We start from the raw sequence: 26,340 nt of genomic DNA, 5'->3' as shown, positions 1-26,340 counted from the left end.
GGCAGAGCCTGAGGGCTCCAGAGTCAAGCAGGGTAGGGCAGTGTGAGTTAGAAGGGAGATCACACTCACCTGAGTTCTCTCCTTTCTTTGTTTTCCTCTTTATTGTCTGCTTTGCCCTCGCTGGAATGTGAGCTCCATGCAGGCTGAAGCCTGTCATTTCTTAAGACTTCAAACTTTATAAGAGACATTTTAAAATTATTTTATTATTGAGGTAGAGTTGATCTACTATATTTCAGGTGTACAACATAGTGATTCAATATTTTCATAGATTATACTCCATTTAAAGTGAAAGGGAAGTCACTCAGTCATGTCCGACTCTTTGTGATCCCATGGACTGTAGCCTACCAGGATCCTCCATCCATGGGATTCTCCAGGCAAGAATACTGGAGTGGGTTGCCAATTCCTTCTCCAGGGGATCTTCCCAACCCAGGGATCAAACCCAGGTCTCCCACATTGGAGGCAGATGCTTTACCATCTGAGTCACCATACTCCATCTAAAGTTACTATAAAATAGTGGCTACATTCCGTGTTCTGTACAGTGTATGAAATAAACTACAATGACATATTGCACAGCCTTATCTATTGATCACTCACTGCTCTAGCCCCAAGTCTGAGACAGTAACTAGCATGCAATTAGGAATATAAACAGTTCTGACTGAACAAATACTCTGCAAGTAAGGTGGAGGATATAGCCCACCTCTGCCCTTGACCCTGAGCCAGACAAGCAAGATCAGGCCTGGAAGTGAGTCAAACCAGGAAGCAAGAGGAAGCCGGATGGGGGAATGAGCACAGCTTTAGATTCAACCAGACCTGGGTCGCAATCTGGCTCTGGCATGTTGAGGGCATGTCACTTAACCACCCTAAGTCTCCATCTCCTTGTTTTTTGTTTTTCACTTTTTAAAATGCTTTTGTTTTGTTTTTTGGCCAGGTGACATGTGAGATCTTAATTCTCCAACCAGGAATGGAACTCACACCCTAGCATTGAAGTGCAGAGTCTCAACCACTGGGTCACCAGGGAAGTCCCTGTTTCCTTGGTCTAGAAACAGGGATCATACCACCAACTTCACACTGTTGGGTTGAAAATAACCAACAAATGAAATATGTGAAACTGGCACAGAGTGAATGCTCTCCTCCCCAAATGCCTTTCAGCTCTGTTGCATGCTCAGTAAGAGAGGAAGTTGCTCTAATCAGATTGTGGGAACTGAATGCCACATTTCCTGGGGCTGGGAAGTTGTGTATTTCAGGAGAGCAGCCTGGAAAAGGCAATGCCTAACCCATGTCCGGAGAAGGCAATTGCAACCCACTCCAGTACTCTTGCCTGGAAAATCCCTTGGACAGAGCCTGGCAGGCTGCAGTCCATGGGGTCGCGAAGAGTCAGGCATGACTGAATGACTTCACTTTCACTTCCATGCATTGGAGAAGGAAATGGCAACCCACTCCAGTATTCTTGCCTAGAGAATCCCAGGGACAGAGGAGTCTAGTGGGCTGCCGTCTATGGGGTCGCACAGAGTCGGACCCGACTGAAGCAACTTAGCAGCAACAGCAGCAGCAGCCCATGTCAGAAGGGTGGGGGTGGGAGGGGCAGGATGAAACATCAGTGATGAAAGATCTAGACAGTGACAGGCCCTGGGGATCCAGAGGAAAATCTCCTGCAAACCTCCAGCACATGGAGCCTGTGGTCAGGAGAAAGGTCTCTTCTGTATTATCCCTGCTTCTGGGGATGGGATCAAAAGAGACACAGATAGCAGGCAATTTGGAAAAAGCATTTTATTAACTTCATGAAAAACAGCTGCCGTGAGTTGAGACCTGGATGAGGAAAGAGCTCTGGTGGCTTCCAACCAATGGCCTGGAGAAAGCCACCTGTTCTCTCCATATCCAAGGTCTCATCTGGGGTCCCACTGAGAAGACGAACACCCCACTTCCTTGCCCTATCCATGCAGGCACAGATCCAGGCAATGCGTTCTTGTAGGACATGAGATCCTCCTGCTCCGTGGCTGTCTCACTGAACAGGAAAATGAATTCTCAACACTCTAGACATTCGGATCAGGACTGATCTAGAATGCCAGCCACTGTTCTGGATCAGCAACTAGGAGCACAACATTCTGGATAACCAGTCAGAAAGTCGACATTCTGGAGGGCCACCCAGAATTCTAGAATGCAAAATAAGAACCCCCTCACTTTCCAGATGATTCCATCAGGAGTCCCATATTTCAGAGTGCCTAAATTCCAGATCAACTAGAAATCTGACATTCTAGGTGGTCACCCAGGAACCCAGTGTTCTGGCATGCTGAAGGGATAACCACTCCTAACATTCTCAATGGTTTACCAGGAATTCAGCATTCTAGAACAACAAACAAGAAACAGTATTCCAGACCATGGGTGAGAGACCTAGAGTTCTAAACGTCCACACTGATGCTCTCGACACCAAATCAGAAACCCAACATCAAAGACAATCCACCCCCTGGCATTCTGGAACGGCAAGCAGGAAGCTCTACCATCCAGAATGCTGTTGCCCGGCCTCTTCAGAGCTCTGTGGGTGGCCGCTCCACCCCAGGCCTGTCCTCCTGACGGGGGTCTGGCACGTGGAAGGAAACATAGGGACAAGTCTTGGTGTTGAGGCAAACCAGCTTCTTTAGCGTGGCCGTCTTGACAAGGTTGAAGCCCACCTCACCACCAAATGTGCTCGCCTTCCAGTACTCTGGAGAACAGATGGGGTTTCCTAAGAGGCCCTTAAGGGAGAAAGGAGCCCCCATTTCTATCATACTCTCCCCAAAGATGGAGTTAGGATGGCACTTCTCAAGAAGTAGCCCCGGGTAGAATTCCAAAGCATCGATGTCTCCATACAGCTCCTCCAACTCAGCTGCCATCTCCTTCTCACCTGCAAGCGGGGGGAAGCCAGAGTCAGAATTATGATGCCATCCATTAAGGTTCAGGAGGGAACATTCTAGGTCCACCCTATTCCAGGGAGAAGAAGGGGCTTCAGAAGATCAACTTGAGCAAATGAGCAAGTGACCTAAAATCTGACCTGGCTGACTGACCCTGCTCCAGGGCTGCCTGGAGGGAAGGAATTTGCTACCGCAGATGGAGTCAAGGGCCTGGGTCTGCAACCAGACAGTGTGTACCTTGAAACAACTCACTCCATATCTCTGTGCCCTGACGACCTGATCCTTACAACAGAGAGAATCTCCCCATCTGGTTTCCTTCACGGGCAGGTTTCAAGGCCTTATCCTGGCCCAGGACCTTGCATGCCACTGGAGCTTCAAGTTCACACTTGTCCAAGTTCACATAAAGATTTAGCGACAGCATTCTGTCTGTCTCTCTGGACTGTTATGGGAAACAGATGTGGAGCACCACTACCCGTTTCCTCAAGTCCACCCTCCATGGGGCACCAGTACACGTCAGGGGTCAGGTCACACCCTGGCCATAGCCTTTCAGTGGCCCCTCATCATCTGTGACAAGAGTTTCTGAACTTGCCTTCCCAACAACTGGGTATCTTGAGCAACAACAAATATTTATATATATAAAAAATATAATACATATGTTATATATGTGAGTGTTATATACATATTTGTGTTTTATATATACACACATATGTATACATGTATGCATACTATTGTGTCTATATACGTATCTATATATACACACACACATATATATACTTGGGCACCACCTGTGTGCTAAATCTAGGCCTGCTGAATCAGAATCTCTAGAAGAGACATCTCAGATTTGGTATTTTCAATTAGTTTTCTAAGTGAGTTTTAGGAAGCTGATCCATAAATGGGATTTAGGAACCACTAGACAGAGTCCCTGGTGGCTCAGAGGTTAAAGCATCTGCCTGGAATGCAGGAGGCCCAGGTTCGATTCCTGGGTCGGGACGATCCCCTGGAGAAGGAAAATGGCAACCCACTCCAGTACTCTTGCCTGGTGAATCCCATGGAAGGAGGAGCCTGGTAGACTACAGTCCACGGGGTCGCAAGGAGTCAGACACTACTGAGCGACTTCACTTCACTTCACTTCAGACAGAATAAAACTCAAAATCTTAGCATAGAATCCAAGATTCCACACGGTATGAGCCAGCCTCCTATCACCAACTCCACCCTCTGCCCTCACAAGCCTCTTGCTCCAGCCACACCTAGGACTGTTTTCCTGAATAGGCCAGGATCTTTTCAAGGCTCATTCTTTTTAACCCCTGTGTTTTTGTACTTTCTGTTCCTCCACCTAGAAAGCTCTTCCCTCTCTTCTTCACTGCAAAATCCCTCTTCATCCTTCAAACCCAGGTGAGAACCCACCTTCTCTCCCCAGGCTGAGTCATCTGCAACACTCACCAGCCCTGGCACCATGCTCCCATGCCCCTCAAGTCCCACGGTCACGGGGCTGGCCACATGGGACCATGGATCATCCCGTTCTGTTTCCTCAAGGTCTCCTTCACGTCAGCATGAGCCCCTGGAGGGCAGGAATCGTGGTCAGGAAGCAGCTGCTCACCTGTGAGCTCCTGGAAAGAGGTGTAGGGCTTCATGCCAAACCTCTTGCGGTACTCATTGAAGGGCTGCAGCCTCAGCTCCCGCGATTCCTTGATGACATCCACGGCCACGTGCAGGATGTGGTGGTCTATGTTCCTACCCCCACCAATCTGCCAAGAGATAAACACAGTGGTGGTCTGAGAGCCAAGCCATGTTGTCCTGGAGAAGAGCTGCAGGTCAGGAATCCTTCCTGAGTAGAAAGTAGGGCTCCATCTAGCAAGCACCAAGCTGTGAGCCCTGCCTAGATCTGCATGGCTACACTTCTCAGCTTCCTCACCTTATTTAGTTATTTATATTTGTATTTTTGGCCACATGGAGTGGCAAGCAGGATGTTAATTCCCCGATTAGGGATGGAACCCACACACCCCTGCACTGGGAACTTAGAGTCTTAACCATGGAAGTCCCAGCAGCTTCCTCATCTTTAGACTGTGGAGTGGGCCAGAAGGACTTCTCTAGTCACTCACTGGACACATGGTTCCCCAGCTGTTTGAATTTAGGTGAGGACCTCCAACATCCTGTTAAGGAAGGTTCTGGAGGTATTAGATACAACAACTAGGATTCTGCAGAGGAGATGGCCAATATGGCCACAGTCAAGAGCTCAAGCAGAGGGGACTGGCATTTCAGATCTGGAAATAAAAGGCAGAAAGGTTTCTGAGCTTTTAAGTGATATAAACCAATGCATGGACAAACACTAGTTTGAGGGGCCAAAACTTTATGACTTTCCTGGGATATTTTTTAAACTCTACCTGGCAGAACTGATGTGTCTGTCATTCCCCAAATCAGTTCTGATCACAGAACAAAGACAGTCTTTTAATGGATCTTGCTGAGGAACCCGGGGTTTCCCAGGTGGTGCCAGCGGTAAAGAATCTGCCTGCCAATGCAGGAGACATAAGAGATGCGGGTTCAAGCCCTGGGTCAGGAAGATCTCCTGAAGGAGGGCATGGCAACCCACTCTGGTACTCTTGCCTGGAGAATTCCATGGACTGAGGGGGCTGGTGGGCTATAGCCCATAGTGTCCAGCGGAGTCGGACACGACTGCAGCGACTCAGCAGGAACGCATACTGAAGAACCTATTGCTATTGTTTTCCACTCTCTGTAGCACAGAATTGAGATTAAACAAAAGTTACTGAGTGTCTAGCATTAAAAAGTGAACCCCTAATAACCGGCTGCCACTAAAACAGAGAAACTGAGCTAGGAGGTAGGAACACAGGGCCTCAAGTCACTTCATCCAGACCAGAAAAAGTCGCGCACAGGACTGCAGGTGACCCCATCTGCTCCTCCTTCTTTTTGCCAAGCCTCCTGGGGAAGGAATTGTTGTGAGTTAGCAGCTGCTAAATCACTTCAGTCGTGTCCGACTCTGTGCGACCCCATAGACGGCAGCCCACTAGGCTCCTCTGTCCCTGGGATTCTCCAGGCAAGAATACTGGAGTGGGTTGCCATTTCCTTCTCCAATGCATGAAAGTGAAAAGTCAAAGTGAAGTCGTTCAGTCTCTTAACGACCCCATGGACTGCAGCCTACCAGGCTCCTCCACCCATGGGATTTTCCAGGCGGGATTTCCCAGGCAAAAACTAAAATCTCACCTTGAAAAGTGTAATATATAAGCACATTTAGTTCAAGTAAACAGAGCTTTACTCCAAGACCAAGGGACAATATCTTGTGAAGGGACAGAAATGGGGTTCAAAGCCTAGGTAATCTGATGAGATAAAGAAGGTGCTTCAAAGGGAATTCCCTGATGGTCCAGCGGTTAGCACTTTCACTTCCCAGGGTCCAGGTTCCATCCCTGGTCAAGGAACTAAGATTCCACAGCCATGCTTGCATACTAAGTCACTTCAGTCCTGTCTCAATCTTTGGGACCCCTTGGACTGTAGCCCGCCAGGCTCTTCTGCCCATGGGATTCTCCAGGCAAGAATATTGGTGTGGGTTGCCATGCTCTGCTCCACAGGATCTTCCTGATCCAGGGATCAAACCCACATATCTTATGGCTCCAGCACTGGCAGGTGGATTCTTTACCACTAGTACTACCTGAGAAGCCAAGCAACACAGCCCAAAAGAAGAAAAAAAAAAGGATTCCAGAAAAATCTGATTCATAACTGTTAAGGAGCATAAGTCTAAAGAAAGTTCTATTGCTCTAGATGATTTAATAATAATGCTCAAGAAAGTGTTCAGTTTGGATAAAACAAAGACAATTGGGTAAGAAAGAGGAAAAGCATATTTGGCTGAAAGTATACACCCTGAGATAAAGCCAACAGAAGCTGGTGCCAATCTCAGCTGAACTGGGAGGCTATTGTGTGTTGACTTGGGTGTGTCCCCAAAAGATACATTGACGTCCCAACCCCTCTGCACTTGTGAATGTGACCTTATATGGACACAGATGTGATCAAGGTCATACTCCATTAGGGTGGGCCCTAATCCAACAACTGGTGTCCTGATAAAAAGAGGAAACAGAGACACAAGGAGGACTCCACGTTATAGTGATGCTTCTCCCAGCCAAGGAACCCCAAGCATTGTCCATCAGCACCAGAAGCCGAGAGAAAGGCAAGGACCAATTCTCCCCTGGAGACTTCAGCAAGAGTATGACCCTGCCCATACCTTGATGTTGGATTTCTAGCCTCCAAAACTAGAAAGAAAAAACTTATGATTACTATTTGTGGGAGTTAACTCTAAGGGCTTTCTAGAGAAATGTTTAAAGATGAATCTCTTTTAATGGCCTAGATATTAGTAATGTGTAATAAATGCTTAATGGAGGTTTGGGTGGATCAATGAATAACAGGTATTAATTCTCAGGTGTCAGCTGGGAATATTTCTTTCATTTTCTGGATGTTTCTGGCTCAGATGGTAAAGAATCTGCTTGCAAGTGTGGGAGACCCAGGTTCAATCCCTGGAAGAAGATCCCTAGAAAAAGGAATGGCTACCCACTCCAGTACTCTTGCCTGGAGAATTCCATGGACAGAGGATCCCGGCGGGCTACAGCCCATGTGTGCGTGCAAGCATGCTCAGTCGTGTCAGACTCTTTGCCACCCCATGGACTATAGCCTGCCAGGCACCTCTGTCCAAGGGATTCTCCAGGCAAGAGTACCAGAGTGGATTGCCATGCCCTCCTCCCAGGGATCTTCCTGACCCAGGGATAGAACCGGGTCTCCTGAATTACAACTGGATTCTTTACCGCTAAGCCACCAGGGAAACCCAGTCCCTAGGGTCACACAGAGTCAGACACGATTGAGCAACTAATGACTTCACTTCACTACTTTGTTTATGGAGGAAACCCCAGTAGCCTAACAGTCTTAGCATCTTTTTCCAACCTCTCCCACTCACTGCTTATCAGAAGAGGAGGAGTGACGTAGTATCACTGGTGAATTTTAGAGCAGTAACTAGGCGTGCATTGTACAAGCAATCCTCGCTACTGCTCTTGAACTCAGTTGACACCAAGGAGTATGCTTCCTCTCATACTCCTTATTCTGGGGGACGAGGAGGAGGTTGGGAGATATTTTCCTTGTTTCGATGCCTCCATGTTGTGGTAGCCAAATTTGTCTAATTTGAGGGTTTAGTATTTAAAAGCCTGCTTGTCAGCATAGATTATTTAAGTTTTCTAGAATCAGCTTAATCAGTAATAAAGGTGATATTTTAAACCTCCAAAAAAGAAAAATAAAAAAGGAAAAGAATAAATGTCTGCAGCTTAAAGCCCCTTGGTTTGTGGTCCTTTTGTAGCCCTGGGCAACAAAAACCATAGGCAAATTACTTATGCTAAGTCTGTTACCTCCTATGCAAAAATGAGGAAGGTGGAAGCATCTATCTGATATAGCTGTGGTGGAATCGAGATGAATGCAAAGCAGCTATCACAGTGTTGGTCACGGTAACCCTGTCGTGCGACCATGTGTGGGAATTCTCGGGGGAAGCCCTGTTTTATCACTTCTCACACCCTCTTTAATATCCTGAGGTATCCTAAGAACCTTTGATATGCTGGTCCTTCTGCTGGTGTCAGGAAACAGCAGGGCTCTTTACACACATCACCAGGGTCACTGCTTGAAAAGTCTTTGGAAACCATACAGCCCCCCACACAAGCGACTGTCTCTGCTCCTTTCTGTGCCCCCACAAAGAACAGAGACCTGAACCCCATTGGTGGCAGCCTATGCTAATTGCAGTCAAATTACCAGGAGGAAACCCAGCCCCACATGGTGCCACACCTTTATGGAAGGGCTCAGGGATAAGGAAGACAGAGCCACAGGTTGGAGGAGATGGGAGCGCCCAAACAAAGGGAAGGGAAGATTGAGGCTGGAGCTGGTTGAACATCCCAGGGGTAGGACTAATAGCTTGCTCGGGCTGCCATAACAAAGTGCCACAGACTGGATGGCTTAAACAAATAGAAACAGAGGCCAGCCTAGTGGTCCAGTGGTTGGGACTCCATGCTTCCACTGTGGGGGACATGGGTTCTATCCCTGGTCAGGGAACTAGGATCCCACACACCAGGCATCACAGCCAAACAAACAGATAATAAATGAACAAAAACTTAAAATAAAAACCAATAGGACTTTCCTGGTCGGGGGGGTGGGCAGTGGCAGTCAATGCTGGGGACACGGGTTCGATCCCAGGTCTGGGAAGATCTCACGTGCCTTAGAGCAACAAAGTCCGTGTGCTATGACTACTGAGCCTGTTCCCTGGAGACCACAAGCTAAGACTTCTGAGCCCTCAAGCTCCCACTACTGAAGCCCACGCACCAGGGTCTGTGCTCCCCAACAAGAGAAGCCACCACAGCGAGAAGCCTGCATACTTCAACCAGAGTCAGCCCGCACAGCAACAAAAACCCAGCGCAGCCAAAAATACATAAATAAATTACTTTAAAAGCAAAAGAGCAAAAAACTGGAAATATGTTTCCCCACAGTTCTGGAGGCTAGAAGTCCAAGACCAAGGTGTCAGCAGGGTTGGTCTCATCCTCAGGCCTCTCCGTGGCTTAGAGATGGCCATCTTCTCCTTTTGCTTTCCCTTTGTGTACACCTATATCCTAATCTCCTCTTCTTATAAGGACACCAGTCATAGCAGGACCCACCCAATGACCCCATTTACCCTAATCAGCTCTTTAAAGACCCTGCCTCCGGACACAGTTACATGCTGAGGTCTTTGAAGTGAAGACTTCAACATGTGAATTTGGGGCAAGGGAGGCTTCAGCCCAAAACAAAGGCCTACAAGTTAATAAAGATCTCCTCTGTGTAGGCACTTCTGCATACATCACCATACCCTGAATGTCTTCTTGGTCCTCAAACTGCCATGCTCTCTGACTCCTGGGCCTTTGCTATGCCACCCCCTCCATCCTAACACAATGACCCCAGATCACAAATGCTACTTCTTGCCCTGGGAGACCCCTATCCATCCTTTGAATCCCTGCTCAACTATCACTTCCTTATCCACAACCCCCAACTCTGGGCCTGAAGTCTGGGCCTCCAAGTTCCCAGAGCATGCAGGCTTCTATAATGTGATTCTTAACCTGCTCTTAGAATTCTGAGAACATCAGGAAAGACCTTGGCACAGCACCTAATCTATAGTAAGTGCTCTAACGATGCTAGTCATCACACAACTGCTGCTCCTTTCTAGGGTATCCTGTTATTTACACGCTAACACTCTGCTGCGACTCCAGGGACTATAGCCCACCAGGCTCCTCTGTCCCTGGGATTTCCCAGGCAAGAATACTAGAATGGGTTGCCATTTTCTTCTCCAGGGGATATTCCTGACCTGGGGATCAAACCCAAGTATCCTGTATAGGCAGGTGGATTCTTTACCACTGAGCCACCGGAGAAGCCCTTTCTAGGGTAAATGAGTGTGAGTGTTAGTCACTCCGCTGTGATTCCATGAACTATAGCCTGCCAGGCTCTTCTGTCCATGGGATTCTCCAGGCAAGGATACTGGAGTAGGTTGCCATTCCCTTCTCCAGGAGATCTTCCCAACCCAGGGATCAAACTCAGGTCTTCTGCACTGCAGGCAGATTCTTTTTACTATTTGAGCCACTAAGGTGGCATGTGCCAAAAAAAATACAAGGACCCGAGAACTACGCTGACCTTGTTCACCACTGTGCCTCCAGCGCCTGGAGTAATGGCTGGCACCATTGAATGAATGAAAGAGCAAGAGAATGAATGAAGGAACGAGCCCCACCACCACCCTGGAGGGGTGACACTCCCTCCCTTTTACGGAAAACTGGGCTTTGGATCCCATAGCCCAGCTGCCCTCCCCAGTGCTCCCCTGAGGCTCACCCGGCCCGCAGGCTGGCGAGAAAAGGCGTCCACCAGGGCCTCGACCCCGTAGTCCACCAGCATGGAGGTGTTGAACAGAAACTGCTCGTAGCTGTAGTCCTGGGGGCCCACCCGGAAGGAGTCGGGCATGAGCGGGTGCCAGTGGTACAGCTGGTTGAACTCCATGGCGATGCGGTTGCGGTACTGGAACTGGGCCCCGAACAGCAGCTCTGGGTCGAACTTGAGCCGCAGGAAGTAGCCGCTCAGCTGCTGCACGTACTCCTCTATCACAATCTTGATGGTCTCCCCTGGGGCGAAGGACGGGGCACGGGGTCAGCAGAGCGCAGGGAGTCAGCCATCGGGCTTGGGAAGCGGGCTGGTTCATGCAAAGGACTTGGTTTGACTTCTTTCTCGTGGCTAAGGTTGTTTGACTTTGTTGGGCCACTTTCACCTTGTCTTTTTGTCACTGGTTGTGAAAATGGAACCTTCTCTCTCAGGCTGGATAAGACAGGAGCCTGTCCCAAGACAGGAGCCACCCGCTAGTCCCATGTTTCATGGGGAGGTCACAGGCCTGGCTGAGCATGACATGGAGAGGAAGTATCTGAGAATGGGTTTTGTGACCCATGGTGGCCACCATCCCATTAAAAGAGGCTTAGTGAGGCCACAAAAGATGGGCCGGTGGAGATTAACTTAGTGAGGGAATCTCAGCAGGCCTGAGGAGGGAGGGCGATGGGAGCTCCCAAGAGACCATTCTAAGTCTACAGCTACAAACTAGGGACATGGCAGACCTAAGTGAATCTCATCCCAAGTATAATCCCCATATCTTCTTATGTATCGAATTCTTACGAGTAATTTTCCTCTGCCCTCTCAGGAACCAGCTCAGAGCAAAGAGCCAGGGAAGACACAAAACAAATCTTCCGTAGCAAAATGAAAACTGGTGAACTAGCAATTAAAAACCACATTTTGGCCAATGAGCCACTAGACAAATGGACTTTTAGCAAACTGAGCTGGAGCCATTGGAATTGCCAGCAGCAGACTCGGGTCTAAACCTTGATGTCACCACTTCCAGCCACCTGGGCTGGAGCTGTGTGACTTACTCTAAATTCCTCATCTATAAAATGTGTATTATAGTAACATCAGTATAGGGACTTCCTTGGCAGGCCAGTAAGTTAAGACTCCACGCTTCCCCTGCAGGGGGAGCAAGTTTGATTGCTGGTGGGGTGGCGGGGCACCGGGGGTAGAACTAAGATTCCCACATGCTGCCTGATGCAGCCAGACAATAAATAAATAAGAAAATAAGTAAAACATGTTCACAAAGGAAATTTAAAAAAATAATGACATCAGTATAACATTCACAGGGTCACCAGGAGGAGTACACAATGAACACATCTGTACTGCCTGGCACAGGGCCTGGCAGAATAGGGAGGGTCCACACATGTAGAAGTAGGAATCCCCTCCCCACACTCATGTGTCACGAAAGATCAGACTAAGGCTCGCACCCCCTCCCCACACAGGAAAGTACTCCCTGCATGACATAGTCGAAGCAGCATGAAGTCTGGTGGCAGCCAGATCTGGTTCAAGTCTCTCTCCGCTGAAAGGCCTTGGAGAATTCACCTACTCTCTCTGCATCCTAACTTTCATAACAAGGATAATCGCAGCTGAGTCATAAGGCTGTTGGGGAGGGTTGAATGAAGCTCTAGAGGTACCCTACCTGTGGAGTCCTGCCTTTGGCCACAGCTTCGTCACCAGTCGGTGTGCTGGGCAGCCTGCAGACACAGACTTGCCCTCTCTGGTCAAAGTCTCTGCAATCCTGGGACTTCTGAGCCAGCCCCTTCTCGTTCTTTAGGTCATTCCTATGCCTGATGCGTGGCTTTTCCAGGTTCCATTGACTTGGGTACTAAAACTGGGAACAGCCATGCCCAGAGATGCCCAGAGGCAGAGGCAAGGACTCACTGGTGACTCAGAGCGAATACGGTCTGGACAGGAGTGTTAGCGGCCAAGCTCCCACGCAGGAAACCATCTGACATTTTAGGCTACAGACTCGCCCCCGTAGGGGACACAAAAATATCTTGTCCGTGAGTCACCAAGAAGCTACCAACCTTCAGGAAGGCAGATGCATGCGGGGCAGGAAACCCAAGGATTCTGAAGCCTAGGCAAGCTGGGTTTTGACCTGTGCTTGCTGAGGATGCCCCCAAGTGCTCCTGGATGCAGTACAATGGGGAAACTGAGACAAGGTGGCTGATCAGATTTGTTGCCAGCCACCCACTGAATAATCAGCTATCACAGCACCCCATTTTCTGAAGGCCTGTTATGTGCCTATTACTTTCCCATTCATCATATCAACTAATCCTTAAAATCATTATAATTCCCAGGACCCCCCCATCAGCTCAGTGGTGAAGACTCTGCCTTCCAATGCAGGGGGTGTGGGTTCAATCCCTGGTCTGGAAACTAAGATCCCACCTGCCACACTGCGTGGCCAAAAAAAAAAAAGCATCATTATTCCCATTGTACAGATTTGGAAAGTGAGGCTCACCTAGGGGAAGGGTCCTGCTCAGGATTCTAATCTCACTGTCCCCAAACCCTCCACTTTCCGCTTCTCAGGACAGAGGGGGTGACTTTCCAGGGCAGGACTGGGGGGAGGCCTCACCGATGAGGATGAGGCGGGCTGTCTGGAAGAGCTGCTCGTCGCCCCAGGTGGGGTGCTCAGCCTTCAGCAGGTCACACACGCGGTTGTGCTCACGCAGCCAGATCGTGGCGTAGAGCATGAGCCCAGGAAGCAGCCCAAACACCTCCTGGCCCACAGCCATCTGGCTCTGGGGCGGGATGCCCCGGGGGTAGTGCATCAGCACAGGCGCCTCTTCCACCGATGGCGGGTACACCTCTCCATTGAGCATCTGCGGGATGGAGTCACCTGGTAACCTGGGGAGGGGGCCGAGCGCCGGCACCTGCACAGCTGACATCCGCCCAGTCCTACTGATAGCTGCCCATAACACACAGGGCAGCTGTCCGGCCTTCCTAACCAAGGCCTGTGGATTCTATCTCCTAAAGCTCTCCTAACATGAGTCCCTTTCTCTCTCCCCATGGCCACCATGCTCTTCCAAGCCACCCTCATCTTCCACCCTGACTCCCCTTGTACGTGACTCTATCCTCTAGACGTCCTTCTCAGCTCTGCAGCCAGAGCAGTGCTTTAAAAGAGGGGTCCCCAACCTCCACGATCTAATGCCTGATGAGCTGAGGTGGAGCTGACGTAATAATAATAGAAATAAAGTGTAGAGTAAATATAAGGCACTCACATCATCCTGAAACCATCCCTTCTCCCACCTGTCCATGGGAAAATAGTCTTCCCTGAAACTGGTCCCTAGTACCAAAAAGGTAGGGGACCCTTGCTTTAAAACATCCAAATCGAGCATCACACCCTGGCTTAAAAAACCTTCCAAGTCTTCTCTCTGCTCTTGGCAGAAATCAGAAATCCTTAATATGACCCACGCTCATCAGATGTCCAGCAGCATCTCCCTTGTTTCACTGCCTCAGAGTCACTCAAGCGACTGCCCCTCTCCAGCCTTGATACCTGAGAATCTGGACAGCCCTGGGCCCTTCTTGGCCTCCTTGCCTCCTTATCCTTCATGCAACTCTTGGTTTATTCATAATTCCTAAGGAAGCCTTCCCCAGCCTCTGCACACTCTCCTGGCTTCTCCTTGTGGCAGCTATCACAGGTATAATTAATTATATGGCAGTTTCCTCATTCACTCAGTAAATAAACATAGAGGACCTACTATACGCCAGATACTGTTCTTAGCTCGAAAGATTCAGCAGTGAACTTTCCATCTTGGTTTTTGTTTGTTTCGATTCGCATGGTCCAGCGTGGAAGCCACTAGCCACGTGCAGCTACTGAGGACTAGAAATGTGGCTGATGTGAATAAAAAGCTCAATTTTTAATTTCATTCACTTCAGATTTACATTTTTAAATCGAGACCCCAGGTATCAGAAAGTCTTTATGTTTAGAACAACTTGGACATGGGAATCTACTTTCTCAACTGCAAATTTTATAAAATCTAAATGCTGATCAGAATTGCCAATGAAAACTTGGCACCCGAATTGAGATGTGCTGTAAGATATGGGTCAGAATGTGAAGATTTAGCACAAATAGTGAGATATTTCATTGACAATTTTTGTGTTGATTACATGTTGAAATGAGGATATCCTGGATATATTGGGTTAAATTCAAAATATATTGTTAAAATCAATATTGCTTGTTGCTTTTTACATTTTTAATGTGGCCACTAGAAAAATTTTAATAACCTGGATGTGGCTCACATCTATAAAAGTGGGCAAATGGTACCTAGCTTATGCAGTAGATCTGAGGCGTGCAAGAGATAATCACCTATGTGGCCCTCACATTCCTGGACAGTGCGAGTTCAGACAAAAAGTCCTCATGGCACTAGTACCCTAGGGTTTGTGTCTGTGGGCTTGAGGGCAGGGCTTACGACTACCACGGCCACTGCTCACCTGCCCGGCACACCACGGTGCCCAATTAATATTGGGGAATGATTAAATGAATAAACGCAGACTGGAACTGTCCATTTTCTATGGAGCCCCAAAATCCAGCTCCCAAGAGAACACGAGAGCCCACGTCTGCTCCTTGTCTGCTTCTCTTGCCTGGCACCTTCTCCCAGGGTTTATTGTCGCTTCTTCTCCCAGGCACCTACAGCTTCTGCCATAGGACACCACCAAGGGCCCCCACCAATACCCTCTGCCAGACGAGACCGTGGAAGGCCCTTCCCAAGACCCTAGCCCCAGGCCCAGTGCTACCTGGTACTTGAGCTTCCCATCCTTAAAGAGCCGCAGCTGATACTGACGTTCCAGATTGTCTCCATAAATGTGGCCGAGGTCTACCTAAAGACAGAGACAGAGTCTACTCAGATCCCTGGGTCCTGCCCCACCAGCAACAGCCTACCTGCGCCCTGTGCGGCCCAGAGACGTCCAGAGCCCCTCCTAGGTACTCACCCCGTGGCCCAGCGCCTTGGTGAAGCCAGGACCCATCTTGCCGGAAGTTTTAAAGAACTGATGGGTGAAGTGTTGGGCAAAGAAGGCAAACATGAGGTTGGTGCCTTGAGGGTCGGGGATGAACTTCCTCCTGAGCAGGAAGCGACGGCTCAGGAACTCCGCATCTGGCAATTGCTTCTTCCCTGATTGGGGAGGTAGGAAAGAGCAGTAGCTGCTTCCTGTCTGGGTCTTTGTGCCCCAGAGCTTTCTGGGCTCGCCAGACCAAACTGATTCACACAGGAACCCCAGAGGGGACCCCAAAGGACCACCTCCCTCCCACCAGACTGCCCCTTGCACCTTCTCTACCAAAAGACCCTAGGAAATGGAAGGATGTTTGGAATATGCTTTTAAAACTGAAATATATACATTACTGTATGTAAAACAGATAGCTAGTGGGAAGTTGCTATATAACACAGGGAGCTCAACCCGCTAGTCTGTGACATCCTAGAGGGGTGGGATGGGGTGGGGGAGTAGGGAGGTTCAAGAGGGAGGAGACGTATGTATATTTATGGCTGATTTATGGTGCTGTATGGCAGAACCAATGCAACATTGTAAAGAAACTATTCTCCAATTAAGAAGAAAATAAGGTGAAGGGGATAGATGAAGTAACATTGGCAAATTGTGGACAAATCTTGAAATCTGGAGATGGATGCATAGGACTTCATTATCCTTTTCTCTCAACTTTTGTGTATGTTTGCTGCTTTGTACAAGCTCACCCTTCCCCACTTCCAAAAAGAAAAAGGGAAAACAACAACAACAACAAAAACTTGGACTCCCCCAACCCTGGAACAAGGTTGCTGTGTTCGAAATGGGTTGTGCCGTTTATTAAGTGTGTGAACATAGAGAAGTCATTCCATCTTTCTGAGCCTCAATTTCTTCATCTATAAAATAGGGCAAATGATACCTCTCTTATGCAATGGATTTGAGGAGTGCCCGTGTAAGCATAATAGAAAACCAGTGAGATGGAATCTCTTAAATCAAAAGTCAGAAAACTTTTCCGTACAAGTCCAGATAGTCAATATTTGAGGCTTTGTTGACGTATGGTCTCTGTTACATCTACTCAGATTTGCTGGTGCTGCAGGAAGGCAGATAATACCTAAGGAACATGACTATGTTTCAACCAGGCTTTATTTGCAAAATAGGGGGTGGGGTGGATTTGGCCTTCGGGCTGGAGTTTGCCAATCTGTTTTAAAACTCCAGTACTCTTGCCTGGAAAATCCCATGGATGGAGGAGCCTGGTAGGCTGCAGTCCATGGGGTCGCTAAGAGTCGGGCACAACTGACTTCACTTTCACTTTTCACTTTCATGCATTGGAGAAGGAAATGGCAACCCACTCCAGTATTCCTGCCTGGAGAATCCCAGGGAGAGAGGAGCCAAGTGGGCTGCCATCTATGGGGTCGCACAGAGTCGGACACGACTGAAGCAACTTAGCAGCAGCAGCAGCAGCAGAACATTCTATGTCTGGGGTAAAGACAAGTCACCTTGAAGCATGTGTCTCTCACCATGAGGACAAGCATTAAGAAGCCTTTCTTAAGTAAGTCAATGTCAGATGACTTGGTACCCAAGACTGCCTTGCAGAAAAGGCAATCATCTTTCACAATACGTCTATGAGGCCCAATGTCACTAGAATAACTCTTTAGATTGAAATGACTGACTGATTTCCTGTAGCAGGAAAGGTCATCAAGTACCTCAAAGGGAACTCACCCAGAGGGAAGTTAGAGGGAATAGTCTGCACACGGTAACCTGGATCTATCACTCAGATTACCGCTGAGCATCATCGCTTCAATGGACATGAGTTTGAGCAAACTCTGGGAGATAGTAACGAAGAGGGAGGCCTGGCATGCTGCAGTGCATGGGGCCACAAACAGTCAGGCATGACTGAGCAACTCACAACACAGGACGGGTGCCAGTGGTGTTGGCAGAGTCCAGAAGCTCTGAGAGACCCAGCCCTCCTGCCAGAATGATCATGCTTTGGGAATAGTAGCTATATGGATAGTAAAAACTATCGGAGTAGTGCCCTTGAGACCCAAATAAGGACACTGATGCATATGCAAGGTTCTAAACCTGCAAAAGCACACAGCATCTGGGGCTGCACGGGACCAGTGCTCAGCAGCGACACCATGTGGTGGGAACTGAGGCAGCAGCAGCGGTGGATTAACATCTCTTTCGCCCTTTGTGTACTTGAACCTGAACTGATGGCTCTAAATTGAGTAAACCCTGTCCTGTTTGGGGACAATCAGGAGTGGATAAGGAAGAAGGTCTTGGGAGGAAGACTCCTGCCGATGAGACCAAGTAGGTTCTTGAACAACTGAAGAAAAACTTTGATTTTATGTGTAAAACTGCGCTGATGAATCACGTAAGACTGTTCACATTAGTAATGAACCAAACTCAGAGTTGGCACCCAGTAAAAAGCTCACTACTCTTTCTTTTCTCCATTCCAACTTTTAAGTCACCCTCTTCGCAGCAGGATCCCACCCACTTAGTGGACAAAGTTTGGGTGAAGAGGCACCCTGGAAATACGGGAGCATCAGTTCGACTCTGCCACTGACCTCAGACAAGACCCTCCCACAACCTCTTTCTGTCCTCTTTCCCCAGCCCCGTCCTCATCCCTGGTTCTGGTTATGCATGTCTTGCCTTGGTGCACCTGTGAAATGGGTCAGCCATTACTCTTCTGCTTGCTTTTTCCCAAAGGGAACGGAGCATCTCCTGTGACCCACCCCAGCCTCAGCCCCCTCACCCCATCACCATTACCTTTGGTGCCCATGGGCGTGGGACAGTCTCGGGGCACGGAGGGCAGAATGCGAGTATAATAACTCACATTGGAGAAGGACTCCCAGCTGATGTAATCGTGCGCTATGTTGTAGGTGGGAGGGCTGGGGATAAGGTTGGAACGCACTGCAGAGGGCGAAAATGATGGTGACAAGGGATTCCTGCCTCCAGTTACACCCCTCTTCCCCACCTTCCCTTGGGCTGTTTTCTTATTTGTTTGTTTTTAGCTACCCTGCACAGCAGCTTGTGGGATCTTAGTTCTCTGACCAGGGATTGAACCAGCGCCCTCGACAGTCAAAGCACAGGGTCCTACTCATTGGACGGTCAGGGAATTCCCTGGGTTCTTTTTTTTTTAACTTGGCACCCAACCCCTCCCTTTACCCCCAACCACTGCCCTGGTCAGATGCCAAGAATTGCAGCAAGTGGCAGGATTTCTTGCTCCCCTAGATTAGAGGGACCCTGCCCCACCCCCCGCCACCCACCTGTGAGTACCAGACGCATGAGCGTGTCCCGGATGAAGGTGGCATTGACAAAATCCCAAAGCCAGCGCCCGTGCGTCAGCAGAAAGTGGATGAAAGAGGGGCTGGGCCGCAAAGTCGTCCGGAGCCAGGTCCATATCTCAGCTGTGGGGGCAGGGGAGCCACTCAGACGGGGCCTCCTAGCAAGACGGGAAGCAGCCAGAGGGGAAGGTGGGAACTGGAGACAGGATCCAGTATGGACAAGGGTGGAATTTAGGAGTCAGGGATAAACCATAGGACCTTGGGAATGTTGACACATGACAGAGCCAGAAGCAGACGGGGGTCAGGAGACAGGACCAGGGTTGGAGGCCAGTAAGGCCAGAGCTGGGCAGTGAAGACTCACTACAGAGCCCATAAGCAGGGAGTGAGATGTGTCAAGAGTAAGGGCTTGCGCTGGAGCCAGGTCAGGGGCAGTGTCAGAGGTCAAAAGTAGGCAAGGAAAGAGGGCCGTGGCCAGAGACAAGGGTAGGAAGTGGGGGTCTTTGGAGGACGAGCCCAGGGGAGAAGGAGTAGGGGCTGGAGGCTCTGCTCACGGATGGTGCAGTTGGGGCCGGAATAGCCCGTGCGGGTACAGTCACATTGGTAGCGGTCAAGGCCGAAGCGAACACAGATCCCCTGGTGCTGGCATGGATAGTAACAGCAGGGGTTCACTGTGGGGCAGAAACAGAGATCAGGGACCCCTCTCGTTGGGGCCAGAGGCATGGAGTCCAGTCACAGCTCTGTTCCAACTTACCCAGCGTCTGTGTTCCCCTCAGGGCCCACTCTGTCCCCACAGCTATGAACAGAAAGCCCCTGGCCCTTCTGTTTCCAGACCTCGCTCTGGGTTTTCAGTCTTGCCCACGTCAGGCCACCAAAGGAAGTCCCCCTTCCCTCCCAGCTGCCACCAAAGTGGTGCAGACACATCTAGGCCTTGGGCTGGGACACTGAAGGCTAGGCACACAGCTGATAAATGCTGTGGCCACAGGCTTCTAGAACATTCACTTTCTGCCAAGTCAGAGCCAAGGGCAGAATTTATGGGGTTCAGAAAAGGGACAGGGATTGGGATTCTCAGGTCAGCCCCTAGCCTCTGGGCACCTGGATACTAGGTGAGGTCGCCCACCATCCCTCTATTTTTGCAGAAGGGAAGGAAGAGCAGGTGTCCCAACAGATGGGGAAATTGAGGCCAGACAAGGGGAAGCCCAGATGGGTCACCCAGCAAGTAGTACCAGACGACTTGCCCATCCTTTCCCTTCCACCCCCACCCTCATGGACTCAGCAGTCAAGTCCAAGGAAAGACATTTCCCAAAACTCCATGGACAGGGAATGGCTTTGAGGAGAGTCGCAGCTCCTGTTCCTGATGCATCCAGCCCTGGCCCACATCAGGGTGGGGTCTGGACTCTAGGACCTTGAGGGAGGTCAGAGACCATGGGAACAGGAGACATGGGGCCAGAAAACTCTCCCCAGAGGGCGAGTGGAGCTCTGGCATCACCCCTCCCCCAACCCCCTGGAGAATGGACCTCCAGGAAGTCCCTGCTTGTGTCTAATCCGGGTCTCCCCGACCACAGCTTCAGTGACCGTTCAATAGCCAGGTCAGAGACCTCTTGGAGCTCGTTTGGTGCTCATTCAGGGCTCAGCGAGAAACACAGAGGCTCAGGGAGAGGTGGCGACTTGGCCAAGACCATGGAACAGAGTCAGGCCTCCTGCAGACCCAGGGCACCCAGCTCCTGGCAGCGGCTCCTTCCCTAGCCTTACACAGAAAATGCCAGGTCCCTCCTGCAAACGTGTTTCCTTCTCTGGGCTCAGAGCCAACGTGACCGGGAACTCCAATTCTTTGTGCATCTGATTATAGGGGGTCAAGAGGGCAGCAACGGGCATGAGGAGCCCAAGAAGTCACCTCGGGATGCTGGGATCAGAGGGCACAACCCTCTGGTTTAGGTCTCCTCACGTCACAGAATCATGCAAATAGTTTTGCTTAAGCCCTGGAAACTCCCCATGGCCCCACAATAGCATCTCTGTGGCCCCTGCAGAGTGTAAAAGGAAGGAACCGATCGGAAGAAGTCTGGACAAAGAGACCTTATCAGACCAACACAGGCGAACAGGCAGGTTCAGGGGGAACCCAAGGCAGGGGCCTGGTAGGACCCACCTCCCCCTCCCATAGCCACAGGCCCAGAAACGCCAAGGAGCTCTGGGTCAGCCCTGCAGCAGGTTCAGAGATCCTGAACTTATCTCTCCCTCCTATTCAAAACAGCCTACTGTTCTGCCATGCCTCCCACTGCCCAGCTCCCAACCCTGGTGTGCAGATCATCCTAGCGCTTGGCTGGTACAGGAACTGAGGCCCAGCCCTTTCTGGGCTGTTTCCCCATCCTTCCGCCAGTAGGGATCCCAAACCCAACTCAAGAAGTCCTTCCAGTTGTTCCTGGGGCAGCCCATCTCGCAACCCCAAAGCCAAAAGCTCTGTTCCTCCCTGACCCAGGCTGCGGTTCCTCCCAAGTAAATTCCCTTCTAATCTACCCGACCCAGCCCACTGCGCATGCACCAGAAAGCCTCCCCAAACATTCATACTCCACTCTCCCTGGCCCCAGGTCCCAACCCAACCTGCTCTGCTCCACCACAAGCCTCCAAGAGAAAGGGCTTTCCTGGGCTTTCTCCCCTCTCCCAGAGGCCGTGCGCACAGCTGGGACTCAACCCCAGGTCCTGGAGAGATCCAGCCATCCAGGAAATCCAGATGCTGTGGCCAGAGCTTAACAAATGTTTGTGGAATTTAAAATGAAGTGAGGAGACCGGCTACTCCAAGCTTGGTCAAAGAGACTCTCTCATCTCCCTATCCACTTCTTCAACTCCCACCCCCAAACACACACACAGCTGGTTCTGAAGTCTTGCCTGAGAGCTTCCTGCCAGGGGCCCAGCAGCAGCAGAGCCGTGCCCCCCAGACTCAGAAGCTCCTGCCCAGGGAATTCCTCTCCTGCCAGGAGAGGCCCCTCCCCCCTGGACTGGCTGCCCAACTTTCCCTCCCTCCTCCTCCTCCAAGATCTTTCCATAAACACCAGTGGCCCCAGGGCAGGAAAAGAACCCCCTCAACAAGGACTGCAGCTGTCGCTGGGGGCCCCAGGGCTTCAGGGTGGGCAAAGAGAATGGGTGTCACTTTCCGCCCTCTTCCAAGCTGACCACAGCTGGACTGTCATGACAGGCCGGAAGTCAGGCCTCTTGCTGACCCTCCAACCTTGTGTATCCACCTCACTTATCTGCTCCTGGGGATGGGTGACCCCCCGACCCCCACCCCCCGCCACCACCACAGATGAGGAGGCTTGTCCAAGCCCCACTGCTTCAAAGTCGCAAGAGGCAAGACTTGAACTTGCTTCCCTTCCCCTCCTTTCCTCCTCCTGGAGGTGCCCAGGCCAGGATTTGGGGAAGGGATACAGGGAGGGCGAGTCTCCTTGCTTCACAGGCTGGGGATGACCCCAGGTGAGGCAGGTCTGTTACCTTTCCTTCAAGGTGGACCTGAAAATCCTGAATGAATGAAACCAGGACTCCAGAGGAATCACCATCCGCTGCCACACTAGAGCGCTGGGAACTAGTCACAAAGGAAGGCTTTCCTTCAGTCTAACTTAAATCCCACATGCTTTCATGTGTCCAGTGAAGGACATGCTGTACAATAAATCATCAAGAGAGAGACCTGGGGAGATGCCGACACTGAGTGTAAAGTGTCTGGAGTCCCCACACCCAGCACAGGGCCGAGCACCAAGCAGGTGCTGGATGAAGATACATGGGAGAGTGCCTGCTCTTCACAGTGTGTCCTTGGGCAGATACCTTGTGTCCTGTGGGCCTCATTTTTCAGTGTTTTCCAGGAAGGAGAGGGGACAGACAGGCTCTAAGGAAACCTCCCTCTCTTTCTCTCTTCTTCTCAACTCTGGATAAAGCCAACTTATCTCCAAACATCTCGATTCCTTGCATCAACGTGATCCCCGCCCCCCATCAGCAGAGAACTGGGCAGCTTGCTCTGAGTCTTTAAGCCACCCCAGAGGTGGGGCTGATCAGCAAGCTCATAGCACACACATTCCCACCAATGAGGACAGTCTGGGGCCGCCTGGTTTCAGAACTTTCTGAGGATTCAGCAAGGAAGCGTTCCCCAGCCCAGAAGTCAGGATTCCAGGCAGACTGAGGGAACACCAAGTTCTCAGGAGGCAGAGGCACCAGGCAGCAAGAGGGCCCATTAAAGAGGCTGTACTGAAATTCCATAAGAATAATATTTAGAGAAGTTCCAGGGGGTTGGCAGCCAAAGAGAAAGAAAGAGCCCTGAGCAGCCCAGACATGGGCCCCAGCCCCTACATGCAGCGAGGGCAGCAGCCAGTGGCCAGGGACCACCGCACCAGGCCCCGGCAGCCGGAAGAGCCCAGCTGGAAGGGAAGCCCCCTCCCAACCCACAGCCCCAGCTGGTGCTGCAGATAGGAGGAGGCAGGCTGCAGGAAGCCTGCCCCATGTGTCAGGGTTAGCTGGCCTCAGGCTGCTCTGCCTGGCACAGAGCTCCGGTTAGGTCATGCCCCATCCCTAGCCAAGGAGGGGGCACTCAGCCAAGTCCAGGAGCTGGAAGGGATGAACTTGAGCATCGAGGATACCCCAGCACAGCCCTGTCCTCTGAGCCGGACTCCACCTCCCATCACAAGAGAGGCAGAAGCAGCATCCTCCCCGCCACCTGCCCCCAGGTAAGCCCTCATCTCCTGGGGGATCAGCCTTTGCTGCCACTCTGGGGACTAGACACAGGGTTTGGCTTTTCAGGGCAGATGCCTCTCCTAAGTGTCCGGGCACTTTGGACCTCAGTTCACCCAGAGACTTGGCGATGGGAAGACAGCGAAGCCTTCAGCCCACCCACAACCTGTCTTCCATCCTGTCTTGCAGCAGCCTCCTTCATGGCATCCAGTCTCACCTCCAAGTCATCCACTCCGTCTCACTCCCCTGCTCCCAGGGGGATATCCTGAGACCCAAGGCCCACTTCTCACTCTGCATCCAAAGGCCCATGTCCGCCAACACCTGCCTCTGTCCTATGGCTTCCTGCGCCTGTCCGCTCCCACCACTCAGACCTTTAGGCTTCTGCTCACACCCTGGCTTCTGCCTGGAAAAGCCCTTCCAGAGTTTGAGGGTAAAACCTCACCGTTTTACCTCCCACTCGCCACCTCCTCTAGGGTCCAGGTCAAATGTCATCACCTCCAAGAAGCCTCCTGCAACTCCTCACCCCTGAGCCCCACACACCCCTGAGCTTCCCTCAGTCATGGCCATGACCCCCTTAATGGCAGTCTGTGGGCATTTCTGTCTCCTCCATCGGCCTGCGAGCTCCTCCCAGCTCAGCCTCCAGGCTCCAGCCAAGGCCTGGCAGAAAGCAATCCCCTGGGAATGTTTGTGGCGTGAAAAACACAATTCTGTTTAAACACTTACAATATAAAGATAAGCAGAAAAGGCTAAAAGCAAAAGGGTACAACCATGGCTCACTAAGCACTGGTGAACAGACACAGGAGGACAGGAAAGGTGAGCCTTGGGGCCCTGGGGGCCTGGATGGGGCTGAATGGGGCCTCAGAGGAACTGCCGGGCTGGTCTAGGGGCTAACGCAACAGGCCAGTAGGATGGCGTGGTCAGCCCTGCCTCTGCTACCGGGTCAGCTCTGCCTCTGATGTCAGCAGACTCAAATGGCTCACCCCTCTCTGGGCCTCAGAGTTCCCTTCTGTAGAATGGGACTAACGTCTCCCTGGCAGGGCTGCTATGAACAACAACAACAGAGATGCCCACAGCTAGGTTTTGTAAACTGTAAAGTGCTGGCCCCAGGAGTCTTCTTCCTCGTCTTCCGATAAACTAGACCTCTACACATGCCCAAACTCTTGCCTAAAGCACCCTTTCCTTGGCTTCCCCAGATGCCCCGCACTCAAACCCCCTCCTCCAGGAAGCCTGGTCTGATTCCCAGTCCACAGAGATGTTCTTCCCCTCTCCTCTGAGTACCGAATTCTTTCTCCTCTGAGCATCACAACAGAAGGCTCAGATCACTCCCCATCCCCTCCTGCCCCTATTTTGCAGATGAGAAATGGAGACCCTGGGGAGGTTTCACATAGTTTGGTGAAGCTCTGTCCAGACCTTGCATGTGCGTGTGCGCGCGCGCGGGCACACACACACACAGAAACTGCGTGGGGAGGGAGGCTATGGGAAGGAAGAGCTGCATTCCCCACCTGGAACCTCGCACATGCATGGTGTCAGGCAGGGGATTCTCCAGGATCAGACTTTCCCGGTCATCTTTGGGGTGAAGAAACCGGGTCCATTGGCAGGGAGAGATGAGGGCAGGGAGGACTCTGCAGAAAGACGCTGCAAAACGCCTAGAAAGTTCCAGCCCTGAGTCCACCGTGTTCTGGGTGAGCTTGAGGGTGCTATGGCCCCAACCTGAGCCTCCCTTAACTCATCGGGCGGTGGGGGCCTCCCCGGTGAAGATTCGGTCCCCAGAGGAAGCAGCTCAGCCCTGTACGTGTGTTTCCCCCTCCGCTCTCTCCGGAATGGCGGGTGTACCCGGGGTCCTCACCCAGGGAGATCATCTCCTCCGGGGCTGGGAATCTGGACAGGTCCTGGAAAGTTAGAGGCTAAAAGAAAACGCGCCAGCCTGCTTTCCCCTGGCGCCTGCGGCTTCCTCCGAAAGGGGCCCGCAGGGGAAAAAGCGAGGATTGTTGGGGACCGAGTCGGCTAGGACCGCTGGGGTCCCAGAACAGGTGAGGGGGCCTGGAGAGACGCGGTCCCTTTTCCCAACGCCGCCCAAGATCCCAGTCTGCCCTTTCCCCCGCAAAAAGAACCCCGTGGGGACCTAGCCCAGGCCACATCCCCGGGGGTCTGCAGAGAGCCCCCATCCCACCGACAGACAGCCCCCTCCCCCCTCCCAGGCACCGCGAGCTGAAAGGGGAAGCTGGGCGGGCGGGAGGGGAGAGGGGGACGTGGGGTGCCGGGCCAGGGACGCAGGACCGGGGCTCTTCGGGGACAGGAAAGAGGCTGCCTACCTGGCGCGGGCGCCCCGGGGTCCGCTGAGAAGACGGGGGATGGCGACAGCAGCAGGAGAAGCAGCGGGAATCGGAGCGAGATACTCTGCCCTGCGAAGGGAGAGAGTTGAAGGGCTGAGCCTGACATTCAAAGCCCCACGGGGAGGCCACAGAGGAAAACGGTGGCACCGGGGCCGGACTTACGGCTCATGCTGCAGGGTGGCCGTTGCGCGCTGGAGGCAGACCCAGGCTCCTGGAGTGCGTCTCTAACTCTGCCCGGGAGCTCCGGCCCCTCGGGCC

General features: G+C 51.4%; 1 protein-coding gene and 1 non-coding gene across 2 annotated transcripts; one reads left to right on the top strand and one right to left on the bottom strand.

Annotated features, from left to right (window-relative positions):
• PTGS1 (prostaglandin-endoperoxide synthase 1) lies at positions 1,753 to 26,340 on the bottom strand. The gene is made up of 11 exons (XM_005687044.3): positions 26,245 to 26,340; positions 26,062 to 26,151; positions 19,600 to 19,716; positions 19,031 to 19,171; positions 18,531 to 18,674; positions 15,741 to 15,922; positions 15,546 to 15,629; positions 13,384 to 13,630; positions 10,758 to 11,044; positions 4,483 to 4,630; positions 1,753 to 2,878 (listed from the first exon to the last, which is right to left on the bottom strand). Exons 1-11 carry the CDS (start codon positions 26,249 to 26,251, stop codon positions 2,523 to 2,525), a joined length of 1,803 nt encoding a protein of 600 aa, XP_005687101.2. The 5' UTR covers positions 26,252 to 26,340; the 3' UTR covers positions 1,753 to 2,522.
• TRNAS-GGA lies at positions 3,805 to 3,876 on the top strand. Its single transcript has one exon. It is a non-coding gene; the product is annotated as a tRNA-Ser (tRNA).

The sequence above is a fragment of the Capra hircus genome, chromosome 11 (genome assembly GCF_001704415.2).
Source record: "Capra hircus breed San Clemente chromosome 11, ASM170441v1, whole genome shotgun sequence".
In the NCBI taxonomy this organism is placed as follows: domain Eukaryota; kingdom Metazoa; phylum Chordata; class Mammalia; order Artiodactyla; family Bovidae; genus Capra; species Capra hircus.
The sequence above is the reverse complement of the archived record's forward strand: the minus strand, read 5'-3'. Positions and strand labels throughout refer to the sequence as shown.